The sequence below is a fragment of the Leguminivora glycinivorella genome, chromosome 23, assembly GCF_023078275.1.
Source record: "Leguminivora glycinivorella isolate SPB_JAAS2020 chromosome 23, LegGlyc_1.1, whole genome shotgun sequence".
Classification (NCBI taxonomy): Eukaryota; Metazoa; Arthropoda; class Insecta; order Lepidoptera; family Tortricidae; genus Leguminivora; species Leguminivora glycinivorella.
Genome location: NC_062993.1, coordinates 11907654 through 11924923, shown reverse-complemented (window position 1 = coordinate 11924923; position 17270 = coordinate 11907654). Strand labels below are relative to the sequence as shown.

General features: G+C 37.1%; 1 protein-coding gene across 1 annotated transcript; it reads right to left on the bottom strand.

The window, feature by feature from the left end:
- Positions 1-7477: 7477 nt before the first annotated feature.
- LOC125238226 lies at positions 7478-16369 on the bottom strand. The gene is made up of 7 exons (XM_048145501.1): positions 16179-16369; positions 15518-15588; positions 14866-14999; positions 13531-13686; positions 13107-13204; positions 9196-9255; positions 7478-7572 (listed from the first exon to the last, which is right to left on the bottom strand). Exons 1-7 carry the CDS (start codon positions 16225-16227, stop codon positions 7478-7480), a joined length of 663 nt encoding a protein of 220 aa, XP_048001458.1. The 5' UTR covers positions 16228-16369.
- Between the last annotated feature and the right edge of the window lie 901 nt (positions 16370-17270).

Sequence of the window (17270 nt, the reverse complement as noted above, 5' to 3'; positions counted from 1 at the left end):
TGAACCTCACTTTTGAAAATTTGGCGTATTCTTAACGTCATAGTTATATTATTCATAGTAACTGCTAGTCTGTGGCCAAGAGTAAGAAGCCCTTTTATAATAATAAAAAAAAATGCTTCGCTCCGATCGTCCACTCAGGTTTTACACTATGGTTTAAAGGCTGTGTATATTTAGATTTCAAGGCCAAACAAAGGTATGTCATAATTGTAAATTACGCCCCGGGACCCAGGAAAGGTAAAACAATAGAATTTCGGAATGGGAGCCTCCCGTGACCTTTGTTTTGCTTTGAGGTACGAATCTCAACAATTTCCCATTTTAGTTGCCGAATTGAACAAAAGTGAAGTAATTTATGATGGTAAATGAAACATTAAGGTTGTAAATTATGTTAATGATTTTGGAAATATTTGCTTAAAAATATTTTTTCGTCACACTCGCACACTAAATGTGCTATTGCACGCAGGCGGAGCGTGAGTTATAGAAAAATCGTTCTCCCTAGGTAGTTAAGAAATTTCTAGCACTGCATTGAACTCTTTTTTACCTTTTTGCAAAACATTTTATAATACAAGTGTGATGAAAAACATTGTGTGTAACTCGGGAAGTATGAATATTACTAACTCGAGTCTTTAAATCGCTCCGGCAAGCCGTCGCGATTTAACTTACTCTCGTTAGTAATATTCAACTTCCTCCCCTTGTTGCACAATGTACTATTAAGTGTATGTAAAAAAATTCACCACCTTTTCTTCCGAATCTAATAGCCGAAGCGAATATAATAGGTAAGACCAAGGCACATCGTCTCCGCTGGCTTGGCCATCTTATAAGGATGGGTGAGGATCGGGCAGTCAAGAGGGCCTATCTGGGTTGTCCAACTGGACGCCGTCCCGCTGGCCATCCTAAATATCGTTCGGCAGATAGAGTGGAGGCAGATCTCCGTGAACTCGGCGTTAACGAGAGCTGACGAGAGGCCGCTCTGGACCGCGTAAAGTGGTGTGCTCTTATGTTGGAGGCCAAGACTCACTTTGGTTGGCGCGCCAACAAAGTAAGTAAGTACTTTTTCTTCCCGTGGGTGTGGTAGAAGTCGACTGTTGGATGGTTTAAATTGTGGCGTAGGCGAGAGGCTGGCAACCTGTCACTGCAATGTTAGTGTCATGATTTAATTTTCTTTCAGGAGTGGCGGTGGAACCTGGGTATGTAGCCGAATGGCACAAACGCTCACGAAACGGAACGCTCGTAGATATTAGAAATATAAATCATTTATTCGTGACAAGTGACAACAGAAATTATTTACACATAACACAAAAAGATAGGTACATACATAATATCTATCTCTATCGCTCCTGCGTATTGGCGTGAGTCAGACTACGTTTCGCGGCGTTTCGTTTTCGTTTCGCGTCGCAGAAATGCCATTCGGCTACGGCACCTGAATAGTTTCATGTGCTTTGCCTACCCCTTTATAGGGTACAGGCGTGATTGTATGTATGTATGTTTGAGCTATCGTGTAAAGTATTTTCAAGCGTCAAACACTCATGTTAGAGGTACAGTAAAGCGATTGCGATCACAATACGCCCGTCAGCGTCCAAATATTGTAAAATAGAAAGAGACGCTGATAAACCAACTAACGTGACAAAAAGGGACAGGTGCACCTGTTTATGGACCGTAAAAATGTAATAAGAGTAAAATAGTAGTTTCTGAAACTAGCAGTAAATTGAGTTACGTGGCTTTTTTTTAAACTATGTTAGTGGCAAACAAGCTTATAGCCGGTTTGATGGTAAGCAGTCGCCGTGGGCTATGGACGCCTGAAACTCTAGAGGTGTTACCTGCGCGTACGGGGCCTGGTGCCGTAGCCGAATAGAATTTATGCGATGTGAAACGAAAAAGAAACGCCGCGAAAGGTAGTCTGGCTCTGTCGTGCCAATACACAAGAGCGATAGAGATATCTACGAGCGTTTCGTTTCGTGAGCGTTTCGTCAAGTTTAGTGAGCGTTTGTGCCATTCGGCAACAACGCACCCTGCATTGGCCAGGCTGTGAAAATCGTTGCAAACTTATCTTGGATTATTACTTATATAAGTAATATAAGTAGGTATCTGTCTATCATACAATACACTAAGATTTTACAAAATCGTTTAAATACGCAAATATCACTAAGGTACAAGACGTTTAAAAGCGTTATTGAAATCTGGAAAAAACTCGAATAAAATGGAACGTTTTCGAATCCGAAATTGCATCCCATTGAGCGGTTGAATCTGGAGCGTCATAATGGAGTCGAGAACTGTGTTCCATTTTTAAAATATGCGCTATTCGTTCTTGACAAAAATAATTACTTATATTTTTTACGGTTTGAGGAAGCAAATATTCTCCGTAGGCTGCAAGTATAGCCTCAGAGGATTTACGTAGTTGTAGACTTATGAGTCTATGGAACAACATTTTACATAGGTAAGACCTATGTAAAATGTTGTTCTATGAGTCTACATCAATGTTCACCACACTAACTGGTAAAGGCTGTTTCTATCAGCACCGGCTAGTCCATACGGGCGATTCTGAGGGATGACATTCGGTGCCTGATTTCGGTGCTGATTTTTATTTACTACTTTATTGATATGTTAGTCAATTTACTAAAATCTAGCCTAAATATAAAAAATATTGGTGGTGGAGGCCTCCATTAGAACCTTATAGTTTGTAAGAAATCTGACATTTTGAAATCACCGAAATTATGTATGGGCACTGTAATCAATTTGCACCACCGAATTCAATTTTTTACACATTATTCCACATTTCAACTTAATATATAACTTATTATTCAATTTATTGATATTTTTCATTTTAATTCGATGACGGGTCATGTAAAAAGGCTCATAATCGCGCAACTTTACTAAATTTAACATGGTAATATGCTAGTCATTATCGAGTAGAGAATTTTGTACCCATAGTATGGCGGAATTTGCTTAGAAACATAGTTCTATGTTTTTCAAATTGTATCGTATCCTACTATTTAAGTATGAAATGTTACAAAATAATGGACATTTAATCAGTTTACAACGTGGCAATCGAAGTCGGTGGTCACTTTTTTTGATATCGGTGGTCAAAAAATCCACCGAAACCACGGAAATCAACTCCACTGATATCAAATTTTATAGCTTTTTAGGGTTCCGTAGTCCACTAGGAACCCTTATAGTTTTGCCATGTCTGTCTGCCCGTCCGTCCGTCCGTCCGTCCGTCCGTCCGTCCGTCCGTCCGCGGATAATCTCAGTAACCGTTAGCACTAGAAAGGTGAAATTTGGTACCAATATGTATTTCAATCACGCCGACAAAGTGCAAAAATAAAAACTGGAAAAAAATGTTTTATTAGGGTACCCCCCCTACACGTAAAGGGGGGACTGATATTTTTTTTCATTCCAACCCCAACGTGTGATATATTGTTAGATAGGTATTTAAAAATGAATACGGGTTTACTAAGATGGTTTTTTGATAATATTAGTATTTTCGGAAATAATCGCTCCTAAAGGAAAAAAAAGTGCGTCCCCCCCTCTAACTTTTGAACCGTATGTTTAAAAAATATGAAAAAAATCACAAAAGTAGAACTTTATAAAGACTTTCTAGGAAAATTGTTTTGAACTTGATAAGTTCAGTAGTTTTTGAGAAAAATACGGAAAACTACGGAACCCTACACTGAGCGTGGCTCGACACGCTCTTGGCCGGTTTTTTGAAGATAACTGCAATAGTCTGCATGATACAGAGGAGACGTCATAATGACGTAATAACATACTTTCAAGGATTTATACTAATAAATCCTATGTAAGGTACTAACCTTACATAACGACAAATGCACCTAAACTGTGGGAGTAAATTGATCCACCGAATGTTAAAAAACACGGGACCAAACCCAGCGAACGACTGAGAAACCTTCAAAAAGTCCCCTTTATAAAAAAGGTACTTCATCTCCTCTACATTGAATGGTTAAAATATAGCTTAAACTTACTATATTTGTGCTACCATGTCCCTGATCTACTAATTTGTAAGAGTACTGTCATATTTAAAAAATTACACTGAAATCAGTCACTAGCCCGGGACACATGGTAAATTTGTCTTTACTAAATGAGTTTAGCTAACATATTATTTTTATACAGAAAATATGATATGTTAACTAATACCTTACGAGTATACGTGAATATCTATAACAACTGCGATCAACAACTCCATCTTGAGTTATAATTTTTTGTTTTGCAAATTCTGGGTGCGGGACACGCCCACCGACGGTCATTTTTGGCATTTAATATTTTATTACTCATAATATACAAATAATAAATAAATAATGTTATAGTGTACCAAATAGGACAGAGGCTAAAGATTATGCCTGAATTAATTCAGATTTTTAGAACAGTCCGTTCTGACGTTTTTTGCCCCGGACACGTAAAAACGCGCCTCCTGAGAAATGCCCATACAAGCTAATTCCCACCGGCTTGCCTAAAATTGATTATCTTAAATTAAATGGCAAAGCATCTGAATAGTAAAGCTGAGGATTCTAATAGAATTCAATTCAATTCCACACTCGGCGTTAAAATACAACTTTGCACCCTTGTATCTATAACAAATAACTATTTTACATGCTAGGTACACTAACAATAGCTCTCACTCACAATATTGTTACGTTTGTTACATCACAGCGAACCGAGCGGAACACAAGCCTCTGCCAAAAGTCACACACGAAACTTTTGCAAAAACTTTCCGCACGGGTAACATAGACTATTTCCGTTATAGATGAGACATAAATATTATACTCGTGACCAAGGCTGGGAACCGGTTTATTTTTTACCGGTTAAAACCGGTTTATTTCGATTTTACTTCGAACTTTGTAAAGAACGTGAACGTTATGAGAACTTTATTTTAACCGAAAGAAACCGGTTTATTCGACGAGCGGCGAAACGCACCGGCGCCGCGTAAATACCTACGTTCACGCAGCGACTTTTTTGTTTGGTCAGAACAGTATTACCTATCCATGCTGCGGAATAAACCCGTTTATTTTGTTCTAAACCGGTTAATCGAACGAAACCTTTATGAAAGCGTTCCCCTAAAAACCGGTTTAAAAATATCGGTTTTTCGAGCGAAAACGAAATTAAAAGGTTTTGCCGCAAGTACATGATAACGGTTTGAAAATTTAACCGGTATCCGAGCCCTGCTCGTGACAATATGAGCTGAAAACTTAAATGTGAAAAAACTTAGTAGTAGTAGTAGTAGTAAACACTTTATTGCACAGAACAAATTCCAAGTACCTACAGTGAATAATTATATTGGTTCTGTACAAAGGCGAGCTTATCCATTTAAGGGATCTCTTCCAGCTAACCTTAAGGATAACTGAGAGAGGAAAATAGGAGACAAACACAACAAAAGTGCATCGGCATATATACAAAGTACCTATCAACATTATCATTACACACAAATGCGAAAGGTTATCTTTTCGACAAAACTTTTTTAAATATAAATTATGTCTTACATGAACATGCACGAAATCTAGAACACCGATGGTATTTAAGGTCTACGGCATGCTTACTTAAATGTTTAAAAACTGTATCGCCAAAAAATTGAACCTGCTCACAAAATTTAATGAGAATCGGTTGAGATAAAGAAAAGCGAATTGGTTTAGTTAAATAGTGAACTAACGCTAAAGCATTGGTCGGTTAGGAAAATTCACACTCATTTATTTTCTAAATGATAAAGTTCTTATATCTCATAAATATTAAATAACAGTAGTGAGACTTACTTATTTAAAAAAATACAAATTAAAATATTTTCTGTAAAAAAATAGTTTGATTTGATATAAGATTCTTACATCAACAATAGCTCTCACTCACAATATTGTTATGTTTGCTACATCACAGCGAACCGAGCGGAACACAAAGCCTCTGCCAAAAGTAGTAGATAAAAACATATGACTTAAGTACATATTATTTCGGTGGTACGTAGTCTACAGCATGTAGTCTATGCTCCGAGTAACAACACGGCAAGTTTAAATGAAATTACTCTTGAAACTCGGAAAAGTAGGTTGAAATGGAATTTTCTACCCGAATACCGCAGACATCTCTATTGTTATAGGAATGTGTGAAAGGGACGGTAGATTGCACCTTTGAGTCTCGCTTTATAAATGTTACAATATTTTGAAGTCACGGAAGTAACTTTCATAATATTGAAGAAATAAGTTACTTCTTCCTTTATTTTATTCACACTGGGCTTCCTAAACAGCACCTTACAATAGTTATTTGTTTCACAAGGGGGCAAAGTTGTTGTTTAACCGCACGTTACCCGAGCAAGCGAAAGATTCCAATATTGAACCGCGAGCGTTGCAAGTGGTTCAAAAAGTGGAATCTTGAGCGTTGCGAGGGTTTCAAGGCACGAAGGTTAAACAAACTTTGCCGCCGAGTGAAACACAAAAATATTTCACCACACCAACACGAACAAAATACTGACTATAACACATCAAACTAAATGAAACCCATCAATCTATTCAATATTTATGATTCAAAATCATAATTTATAGGTAGATTCTACCAGCCAGCTTAAGACATCAAGTTAAAATTTGTATGAAATTATTTTGTCTCTAACTCCTTTACCGTTCAGGCGATCCGGCTTTGGAATGATCTTCCGCTTGAGATCAGAAAGGCGCAAACTAAGCTCTCATTTAAGCGCATGTTGCGCAAGCATTTTTTTGACAAGCTCACTGGTTAATTTGGTTATTGTAGGCATAGTATTCTTTGCACTGGGTACATAAAATATGTAGTATATATATGTATATATATATATATATATATATATATATATATATATATATATAAGTTTCTGTAATTTTATAGATATATATGTGTGTATAGTTTATTATTGACAATATGTATTATTTGCTACATTTATGTTTCATTTTCAGTTACCTTTTTTTTTAAAGCCTGCACCCACTACTCTTTATGTTAGCCTGTTGGTTGACTGGTAGAGAATGTCATTAGGCATTAAGTCCGCCATTTGGACTTTATTTGTTATATTGTGCAATAAAGTTTAAATAAATAAATAAATTTTGCACTCTTGTGGATAAAATGCAATTTTGCTATCTGTTTTCGAATACCAAAGTAAGCCTTTACCAGTTGGTGTGGTGAAAATGTATATAAGTATATACGTAAGTACCTACGTAACTGTACTGGCACATTACAAAAAAGTATATATATAAAAATTGTAAATTATTATTTTAAGTGCCAGTTTTACGAATAACATTTACTTTTTATGTGAAAATATAAATAATTACAAAAAAAAAAATTTTTTCTGGCGTGCTTGACGTGATGACGTCACATAAATTATTTTATCTTTATTTTGCCTTCAGAAATGCGTAGTAGTCCTCATGCTACACCGTGTATAGTCTATCGGACTTAACGTTTTCTAAATCGTGAAAAACTTTGTGTGAATGGATTTTAATAAAAATTGTGAATAAAATATTCTTATTATATTCTAAAATAGACCTTCTTGTTCCCCTGTTAAAGGATTGAATGGTGGCTCGTTTATAATCGCACTTTCCAAGAAGTTATCTCCTTCGATATCATATTCTGAAAGAAAAAACATCATTTATATTAATTATTTTCACTGAATAAAATATAAGTCAACACACAAATAGTAAATTGACCTCTGAAATAAAAAGGACTATTCAAACTTTGCATAAGGTCAGTGCGGTCAAGACCGGCATACTTTATTTGAAATAAAGTTTGAGTGGATAAAACTATACTATTAAAGTAATCTGGAGTGATCCGCATGGTCCTATGGGCTAGCAAATTTTATATTCTACACAGCTTTTATAATACTTTGGTGAATTAAAGTAAACTTATTTGATAAAAATCACTTTTTTTAAGGCTCGGCGGGCTGACCGTCCCCACGCGCTGAGTACGGAAAGACCGTCTAGTGCTCGTTGTCGCGTAATTTCATATGGAAATAAGTATCAAAATCATGTTCATTGTTATATTCTGTAATAACAAGGAGTAATGTTGTGGATATTAAAACAAATAACGTTGATATTTTCAACATATCAGCATTTTTATATTTATAAGGCAAGACCGTCATATGTCCCGTAAATGAGGTTGATAACCTTCTTTTTTCAGGTCCAGACAGAAGCAAAGCCGAAACTTATAATTAAAATTAACCTACAACACCCGTTTTTAACTCGAATTATTTCCCATAAAGCCTAAAAAAGGTGCCTTACTCTTATATGCCGGTCTTTCCGACTAGGCACAATTTCGAAGTTACATATTTCAGGACATAAAACAATAAATTGAACGCGTTTTAACGAAAGAACGATTATTAAATTAACACGTTACATACATAATGCACAAATATTCCAACTGTTTCTATTTTATTTTAATTTTTTGCGGAACCATGTTGAACTCGATGGTCGAGTTCGAAACACGAATCAAGTTTTTTTGTTAACTAGTGTTCGTCCTTGGGATATCTATTGAAGACCAATGGATTAAGGATGAAAAACTGGTATACCTAAATAGAAGTGATAGATATATACCTAAATACAAAAGTTATATTCAGCAGACGGTCTTTCTGGGTAGACGGTCTTCCCCACACTGACCTTAGTGGCTTTTGAGGTCATAATGAACAACATTTATAATGCGACCAATGCTGAAATCGCAAAAGATGGCTGTTTCATACATTTCGCCTGCCGCTCATTTCTATGGAACTACCTATTTTTTAGGGTTCCGTAATCAACTGATATTTTTTTTCATTCCAACCCCAACGTGTGATATACGGTTGGAGAGGTATTTAAAAATGAATAAGGGTTTACTAAAATTGTTTTTTGATAATATTAAAATAATCGCTCCTATAGGAAAAAAAGTGCGTCCCCCCCGTCAAACTTTTGAACCATATGTTTAAAAAATATGAAAAAAATCACAAAAGTAGAACTTTATAAAGACTAAAGGAACATTGTTTTGAACTTGATAGGTTCAGTAGTTTTGAGAAAAATACGGAAAACTACGGAACCCTACACTGAGCGTGGCCCGACACGCTCTTGGCCGGTTTTTTTTTTTCACAATTTCAGCAGCATTGGTCCCATAATAAAAGTTATTCACCATGACCTCAAAAGTCACTATGCAAAGTTTTAACGGTCCTTTTTATTTCACCCTGTAAAGAAAGGTTGTATAGGTTTAGTTTAGAAAAAAAAAGTTAGTTACCTTCACCGTTATCTGGCATTCTTGGTAGCAAACAGTGCCCAAAGTAGGCCACTTGCCAAACTGTAGGGAAAAACAGAGATTATACATACAGGACATTGGTTACGTATAATAAAATAAAATAAATAAAATAAAATAAAATGCGTTTATTTTCAGACAACATTGGTCCATAGCTTTGTTAGTATGTAAACTTGAACTTAAACACTAAAAAATAACTAAAACTAAATGTGTTAGTATTATAAACTAGACTAAATTTAATTACAAAACTTTAACTAAGTAACTCAGCCTCGCCGACCGGATTATCGAGCCACACGCACCACCGGAGCATGCAGCTCGCTAAACCTGCCGAGCACGGCACTGTCTGGCCTGCCGGCCACGACCTGCAGGAGACTGTTGGGGCTTCCCCTGACCCGTCTGATGAGCGATGTGACTTTATTGCGCATAAGTGCATAAAAGTCATCAGTGTGCGCGTCGGCAAACATACCGGACGCGCTGCAGTATCGAGGAAGCCCCACCATTGCCCGGAACAGATTATTGTACAATATTCGAAGGGTATTATACGCTTTTTGAGTATGATTGGTCCACAGACTGCTGGTGTAGAAAGTTTGGCAATATGCCTTAAAGAGCGTGACCTTGACCTCAAGGGTACAACCTGCGAATCTGCGAACCAGCATGTTTCCTCTTACAGTCAATGCCCTTCTTTCCCTTTCTATGTCACTATCATCTTTTAACTCCTCATTGAGAATGTGCCCAAGGTACCTAAATTGCGAGACCTTTTGCAATGGAGTACCATTGAGATTTAGTGGTGGAACAGTTGCTGGAGGTTTATTTTTTCCTTTAAATACCAAGAGCTCACTCTTTTTGGAATTATACTTTAATCCATGCTTCTCAGCATACGTCTCGCAAATAGTTATTAATTTACGCAAACTGCCAATCGTGGGTCCCAGCAGCACCATGTCGTCTGCGTAGCTTATATTGTTGAAGCAAACTCCATCCACATGACATCCAACATAGGTGCTGCTGAGTTTCTCGATCAGCTGATTCACGTAAATGTTAAAAAGCCTTGGAGATGTCAAACCTCCCTGCCTCACCCCACATTCAAGTCCATACTGGTCAGACAGCGAGTTGGCCCATTTAACATTATTTGTCTGATGTTGATACCAGTAGGAAAGTACGCCTATGAGCTCGGCAGGGACACCCGCATCCTCTAGCTTCTCCCACAGGACATCATACGACACTAAGTCGAAAGCCTTCGACAGATCCAGGAAACAAGCGTACACTGGGGTTTTACGGTCTAGGTAGTACTTAACTGTGTTCTTAACAGCCAGTATAGCACTCTCAGTAGACAGACCCTCACGGAAGCCAAACTGTGCGTCGTAATATATAATAATAATAAAGTTGCTCCTATTGATGAAAAGTTGAGAGAAGGACGATTGCGTTGATACGGACACGTAATGCGGTGTGATCAAACCCATCCCATAAAGAGGGTCCTCAATCTCCCAGAACAACCGAAGGGAAGTGGTAGACCGCCTTCTACTTGGTGGTCTAACGTGCAGAGAGAGATCCATAGACAAAACATTAACCCACAGACAACCCGAAATAGAATTCTTTGGCGCAAATGTACGGGAAGACCCGACCCCAGATAGACTGGGATAAGGGGTAGGACAAAGAGAAGGTTACGTGCAATTTTAACGGCACTCACGTTATTATATCGCTACTGCTTTGGCATGTTTCGGGCCGATTTTGGAGGCCCGTGATAAATTATACAGGGTGTAACATGTGGGAACCGAAAGATTTTAACTACGCATTTTAGAGGGCAAACTAAAATGTTATATGACGTCAAGCGAATTTGTGCAAAAAAAATTTTTTTTTTGTTTTGTTTTTTTTTTTTTTTTTGCATGTATTTTCAGATAAAAAGTAAATGATTTCGTAAAACTGGCCCTTAAAATATAATTTACATTTTTTTTCTAAAAAAATATTTTTTTTGCAATGAGTTACTAGTTATTTTTTGACATCTATTAACGAAAATTGTTAGATTATGTCCGATAACGGCACCATCGCCATCAAAGTAGCGTTTTGTAAGAAAGAATAAGTACTTAAGTAATTTAATTTAAGTCTCCATTTTACAATTGTAATCCAGTGACATTGAGTGTATATTATATGCCATACGATAAATAAATAATTTCTTTAAATGCTTATAATTCTGAAAGTAGGCGAACTCCAGAAAAGTTTTTATGATATTTTAGTCTTCTAATATATATTTTTAATGCACAGGGAAACAAACAGCATATAATTACACATACAGTTTAACAAATGTAGCTAACACAACGGCCAGAACAGTTTCCACTTGTTGTAGTTAACACAACATATGCTCTGAGAGAAACATTCAGCATGCACAAATAGAAAATACAGTTATTCATTTTACTTAATAGCAGATTTAAATAAATAAATAAATATTATAGGACATTCTTACACAGATTGACTGAGGCCCACGGTAAGCTCAAGAAGGCTTGTGTTGTGGGTACTCAGACAACGATATATATAATATATAAATACTTGTATACATAGAAAACATCCATGACTCAGGAACAAATATCTGTGCTCATCACACAAATAAATGCCCTTACCGGGATTCGAACCCGGGACCGCGGCGTAGCAGGCAGGGTCACTACCGACTGCGCCAGACCGGTCGTCAAATACAAAACAAGAAAAGGGGAAGGCAAAGTATTTCAGACACACATATTTGTCATTTGAGAATACAATTTGCAATATGATGAGGAATACGCTGTTAAAATTATTCGGTTTCCTAATGTTACACCGTGTATGAAAGAGGCGCGTTCCTGGCACACGGTCTAAACTCGTGTAGGTGAACGCGTACTAATGCTTGTATGAGTAAAATATGACAGGTCGACTGTTCGCTTTTTTGACAGACGGTAACTGTGAGGTAACCGAGAGGGGGTGGGCGGCACTTTCAGCGGGAAGCAGGAGTGGCCATACTGTACAATAATAGTACTCTTTATAATACTGTGGTTCAGGTATATAGGACTGCTCGCGGCGGCTAGAATCCATGCACTGACCGCGCCGCTCGCCGTTCCGCCCGAGCTGAGCGGTCAGTGCCTGTGCAGTGCCTATGCCTGAAGAGGGGCCTCCGAAATTGGCCCGAACCGAAACATGTCGCAGCAGTAGCGATATAATAACGTGAGTACAACCGTTGATTCATTAAATATTTGAATATGTCTCACGAAAGTTTAACGTCTATAATTATGTGTGTGTGGTGACGGGTTAAGGAATTCACCACCCCCTTTCTTCCCGTGGGTGTCGTACAAGTCGACTGTGGGATATGTTAAATTGTGGCGCAGGCGAGAGACTGGCAACCTGTCACTGCAATGTCACAATTTTGTTTCTTTCAACGCCTGAATTGCCAAGAATGCCACTGAAACTGAGTAGTTTCATGTGCTCTGCCTACCCCTACATGAGATATAAGGCGTGATTGTATGTAGGTAAGTATGAATGAAATCTCTTTACTTACATAAACATATTTACATAATTATATAAGAAACTAAGACTAAACTTAAAGGCTAGCTAAGGTCTGTCAGTCCATGGGGTCCCAGCGCGAACAAGTTGTTCATAGAAATCGCGAAGCGTCTGGTTGAGGTGACTGGTGACCGAAGAGCTGGCGTCTTCCTCGCACAACGTATCAGCATTGCGATACAGCGAGGAAATGTCGTCAGTATCATTGGTACAATGCCTCAAGGGCCTATTTTAGATATTAAATAGCTTTAAAGTTTAGTCTTAGTTTCTTATATAATTAGGTAAGTATGTATGTAGGGTGTGTTTCAGGATAAGGGTTTCCCCAAACCTACAGACGCGGAATTGGCGTCGATATGTTTTCGGAGACCCTAAGTCAATATTACCATCAGATCTCAAGTTGCAGTTAGCATAATTCATTGAGCAGTAATTCTCGAACGTGAACTTTTCTCCTCGCAATGCTGTTGCGCAGACGAAGCCAGTGCTAAAATAAATTACTATTTTTATTTATGTTTTACTAGCTTTTTCCCGCGGCTTTCCTCACGTTAGAAAGAGACAGAAAGTAGCCTATGTCACTCTCCATTCTTTCAACTATCTCCACTTAGAAAATCACATCAATTTGTCGCTCCGTTTTGCCGTGAAAGACGAACAAACAAACAGACACACACTTTCCCATTTATAATATAGAATAGTTGAAGGGATGGAGAGTGACAGTAGGCTACTTTTGTCTCTTTCTAACGCGAGCGAAGCCGCGAGCAAAAACTAGTCCTATATAAATAATCTTTGAACATACTATGTCCTGATACTTACTCATATGCTTTCATACAAAGTCTGATGATAAAATCACAGTTATCTTGTCTAGAGTATTCTACCATCCACAAATGTGGTATGGGGAACTGCGTGACGGTGAAAAGCGAAGATCCCATGGGAAAGAAGTTAGTGGGGGGCGTTTTTCTTGTCACCAGACTGAAATAAATCAGTTAATTATTAATTAATATAATAAAGTCTATCACCATTCAAAAATATACGTACTCAGCGATACGGAAATAGTTTTTTTTTTTTTCTTAGCCTATTGGAGTGTCCCACTGCTGGGCAAAGGCCTCTCCCCTGGCTCTCCATAATTCCCGATTAATTATAATAAAATAAAAATAAAATATTATACTTGTTACACAGATGCTCCCTGAGTCCCACGGTAAGCTCAAGAAGGCTTGTGTTGTGGGTACTCAGACAACGATATACAGCGTGTGTATTCCATACGGGCAAATATTTTAAAAACGAGTAGTTTTTAGTATCGGACCTAAGAAGCCGACTACATTGTTTTTTTTTTTAATAGATGAGATTTTTTTTTATACATAATAATTCCGAACGCAATTGGGTGAATCAACTTTTTCTTGTTTGTTATTGCCATTGTTACGGTCCCCTGGGTCACCCTGGTTATATGCAAAATAATGCTATTTAAACTATGCAAACATGCAGTTTTCTGGTGCCACCCCTTTATTTAATTTGCCACTACTCTACATGCAGGATTGCAGGTTTGCATAGTTTAAGTACCATAATTTTGCATAAAACCAGGGTGACCCAGAGGACCGTAACCATGGCAATAACAAACAAGAAAAAGTTGATTCACCCAATTATTACGTCCACATCAATTGAGCATTTCTTTTTTTTCGCCACTTTTATGAAATGTGATATTTTTGAAAAAAAAAAATGCTATTTCTACTCACAATCACTAGCTTTTTCAATCCTAGTAGTTAAAAAAATGGTCCCATACGATTTTTTCTTATTTTGTTACCATTTTCCGTACATGTTGTGTGGGGTACCTAACAAAAGAGGAAAGTAACAATGTATGGAAATTCTGGGACTCTTTTTGTCTCTGAGTGAGATTGAAAGTACTCGTGATTCTGAGTACAATTGACCTAAAATTCCCTAAAAAAAGAAATGCTCAAGTAGCGTACGTACCTAACCGTCATAACAACATGACGTTTATGTCATTTGACATTAAATTGGACGACGTACATTGCCGCTTGGTCAGATTTAAAAAAATAATTACTTACTCTTAGTGTTTTTAGCCATGTTTTATGAAAATCGGTCCACTAATGTCGGGTTTATTTCAAAATTTTAATTTTGTGCTTAGGTAATACGTACTCAACCGAATATCCTGCGTGAGTCTTCACACCGAGAGGATAAGTTATCCCAAACTTGAACTTCATATTTGGATCTATTAAAGTGGTTGTGGTAATATTTGTTTTTGTAGTGTCTGCTCGGCGAGCATAAATCATCTATGACAAAAATAAGTTATTATTAATTTTTACATAAGGTACAGCGGGGCAAATATCGATTGGGGGCAATTGTAACTTATATTATTAAATTAAAACGGGACTTACTCGCGTAAAACTTACGTTTATATTTAACCCGACGTTTCGGACATGACATTTCGTACGTGGATTACGTGGTGACGTGTAGGATGGGGGGGAGGGGGAGGGGTGAGTCTAACCGTGACATGTCCGAAACGTCGGCTTAAATATAAACGTAAGTTTTACGCGATTAAGTCTCGTTTTAATTTAATAATATGAGTGAAGATCGTGTTAGTTTAAATCAATAAATTGTAACTTATCCATTTTTTTACTTATCACATTAGGATGTTGAGTTCTACATGTAGGTATCCACTGAACACGCCTACCATATATAACCATTGGATACTCTAATTAATAATGCAAACATTGTAAAACATGAAAAAAAAAACCTCCAGTGGAAATTGTCCCACTTTACCTTGTCCAAAGTTCATAATTATACTTACGTTCGTAGTTTTGAACTTTTTCTTTGATTTTCCTTCAAGTGGATAGGCTTCCGAAGTTGATGTATGATAATCTAAAAATAATGTTCCTTTTTTTCAGGTTTAGTCTCATCATAACTATTAGGTAGCTTCGCTTGCGTTAGAAAGAGACAAAAAGTAGCCTATGTCACTCTCCATCCCTTCAACTACCTCCACTTAAAAAATCACGTCAATTAGTCGCTCCGTTTTGCCGTGAAAGACGGAACAAACAGACACACATACTTTGATATTTATAATATTAAGTATGTATATGGATTATATCGAAATATCAAAAATGTATATGAAATCAGTGGTCTATTTCCCCACATGGGTTGATAAGTAACATCATTACTACTACTAAGCGTCAATATTTCTTTATTGAACAGGCAATGAACGTCAAAGTGTCTCTGTCGGCCGACAATGAGGAGGCACACTGACATTTTATCCCGCCAGGTGGCGCCTGTGCAAGTGTCTAGGCATGTCACTGTCATTCATATGTGTGAGAGAAAAAACATATCATCTTCTCGCTCTCACGTATGCAATTCTTTATCTGTGCAATGGACTAATAAGGTGGCGCCATCTGTCATAATCTTTGAGAGTGCCTCCTCATTGTCATTGGTGAAACAGTTCGCAGGTTTTTACTTACTTGCAATTATTGTTAGAGTTATTAGTAATACGATCAAAATGTATGCCATTTAGCTGTAAGTTCTAGTTTATATTACTTATTAGTCATTTTAAAAGTTACATTACATTCAAAATAACTTATGATCATTAAATATGACACTTCGCTAAAAAATACTAAAAAAAATAACGTGTTGAAGTAAAAACAAAATATAAACAAAACTTCACGTACAAGTGAACACAACGCAATACTTTAACGAGTCACAGTATAATTGCAAAAGCAAATCAAAGAAATAATTTCAAGAATCTTATGTGCCATGAATTTAATTTGTTTAGTTGTATGTGTATTGCGTAGGTATGTTGGTATTTTATGAAAAAACCGTCACTAGATTAGATTAGATTAGATTTCTTTATTTCATGATAAAAATTACACTATAAATTTGTTACATGCCAAAGTTATGTTTATCTTCTCATCATGATCGTCAAAAATTACATTATGAATTGAAAATAATAAAATGAATAGTTTCTCCCAATAAGGATCGTCATTTACAAAGAGAAATACACAAAGCACAATAAAATTAACAAATGAAATAAAATCAGAAATGAAATACACAAAGCACAATAAAATTAACAAATGAAATAAAATCCGAAGTCAGTGTAATCAAATGCATGCTATCACAAATTCAATTCCATGTACTCATTTACAGAGTACAGAGGGTTATCTAACAAAAGGTTTCTCAATTTGCGCTTAAATGCTTCGTCACATGGCTCATTCCTAAGATCGGCAGGTAAGTGTTCGAAGTAAGTAGGGCCGATGACACGCGGGTTCTTTTTTGAAAGTGCCATGCGACGGGGGACTGTTCTCAGACGGCCTGTAGCTCGAAGCTGTTTGCCCGGACAGGCAATGCGAGCAAATTGAGATATATTTTGCTTAACAAATAACAGTATATCAAACATATATTGTGAGTAGTGCGTCATTATACGTTGAGAAATAAAGAGCTCTCTGCATGGGTGCCTGTCTCTTACACCAGCAAGTATACGTATTGCGCGTTTCTGCATTATAAGTACTCTTATTGTATCTGATGAGTTTCCCCAGAGCAGTGATCCGTATGCCATG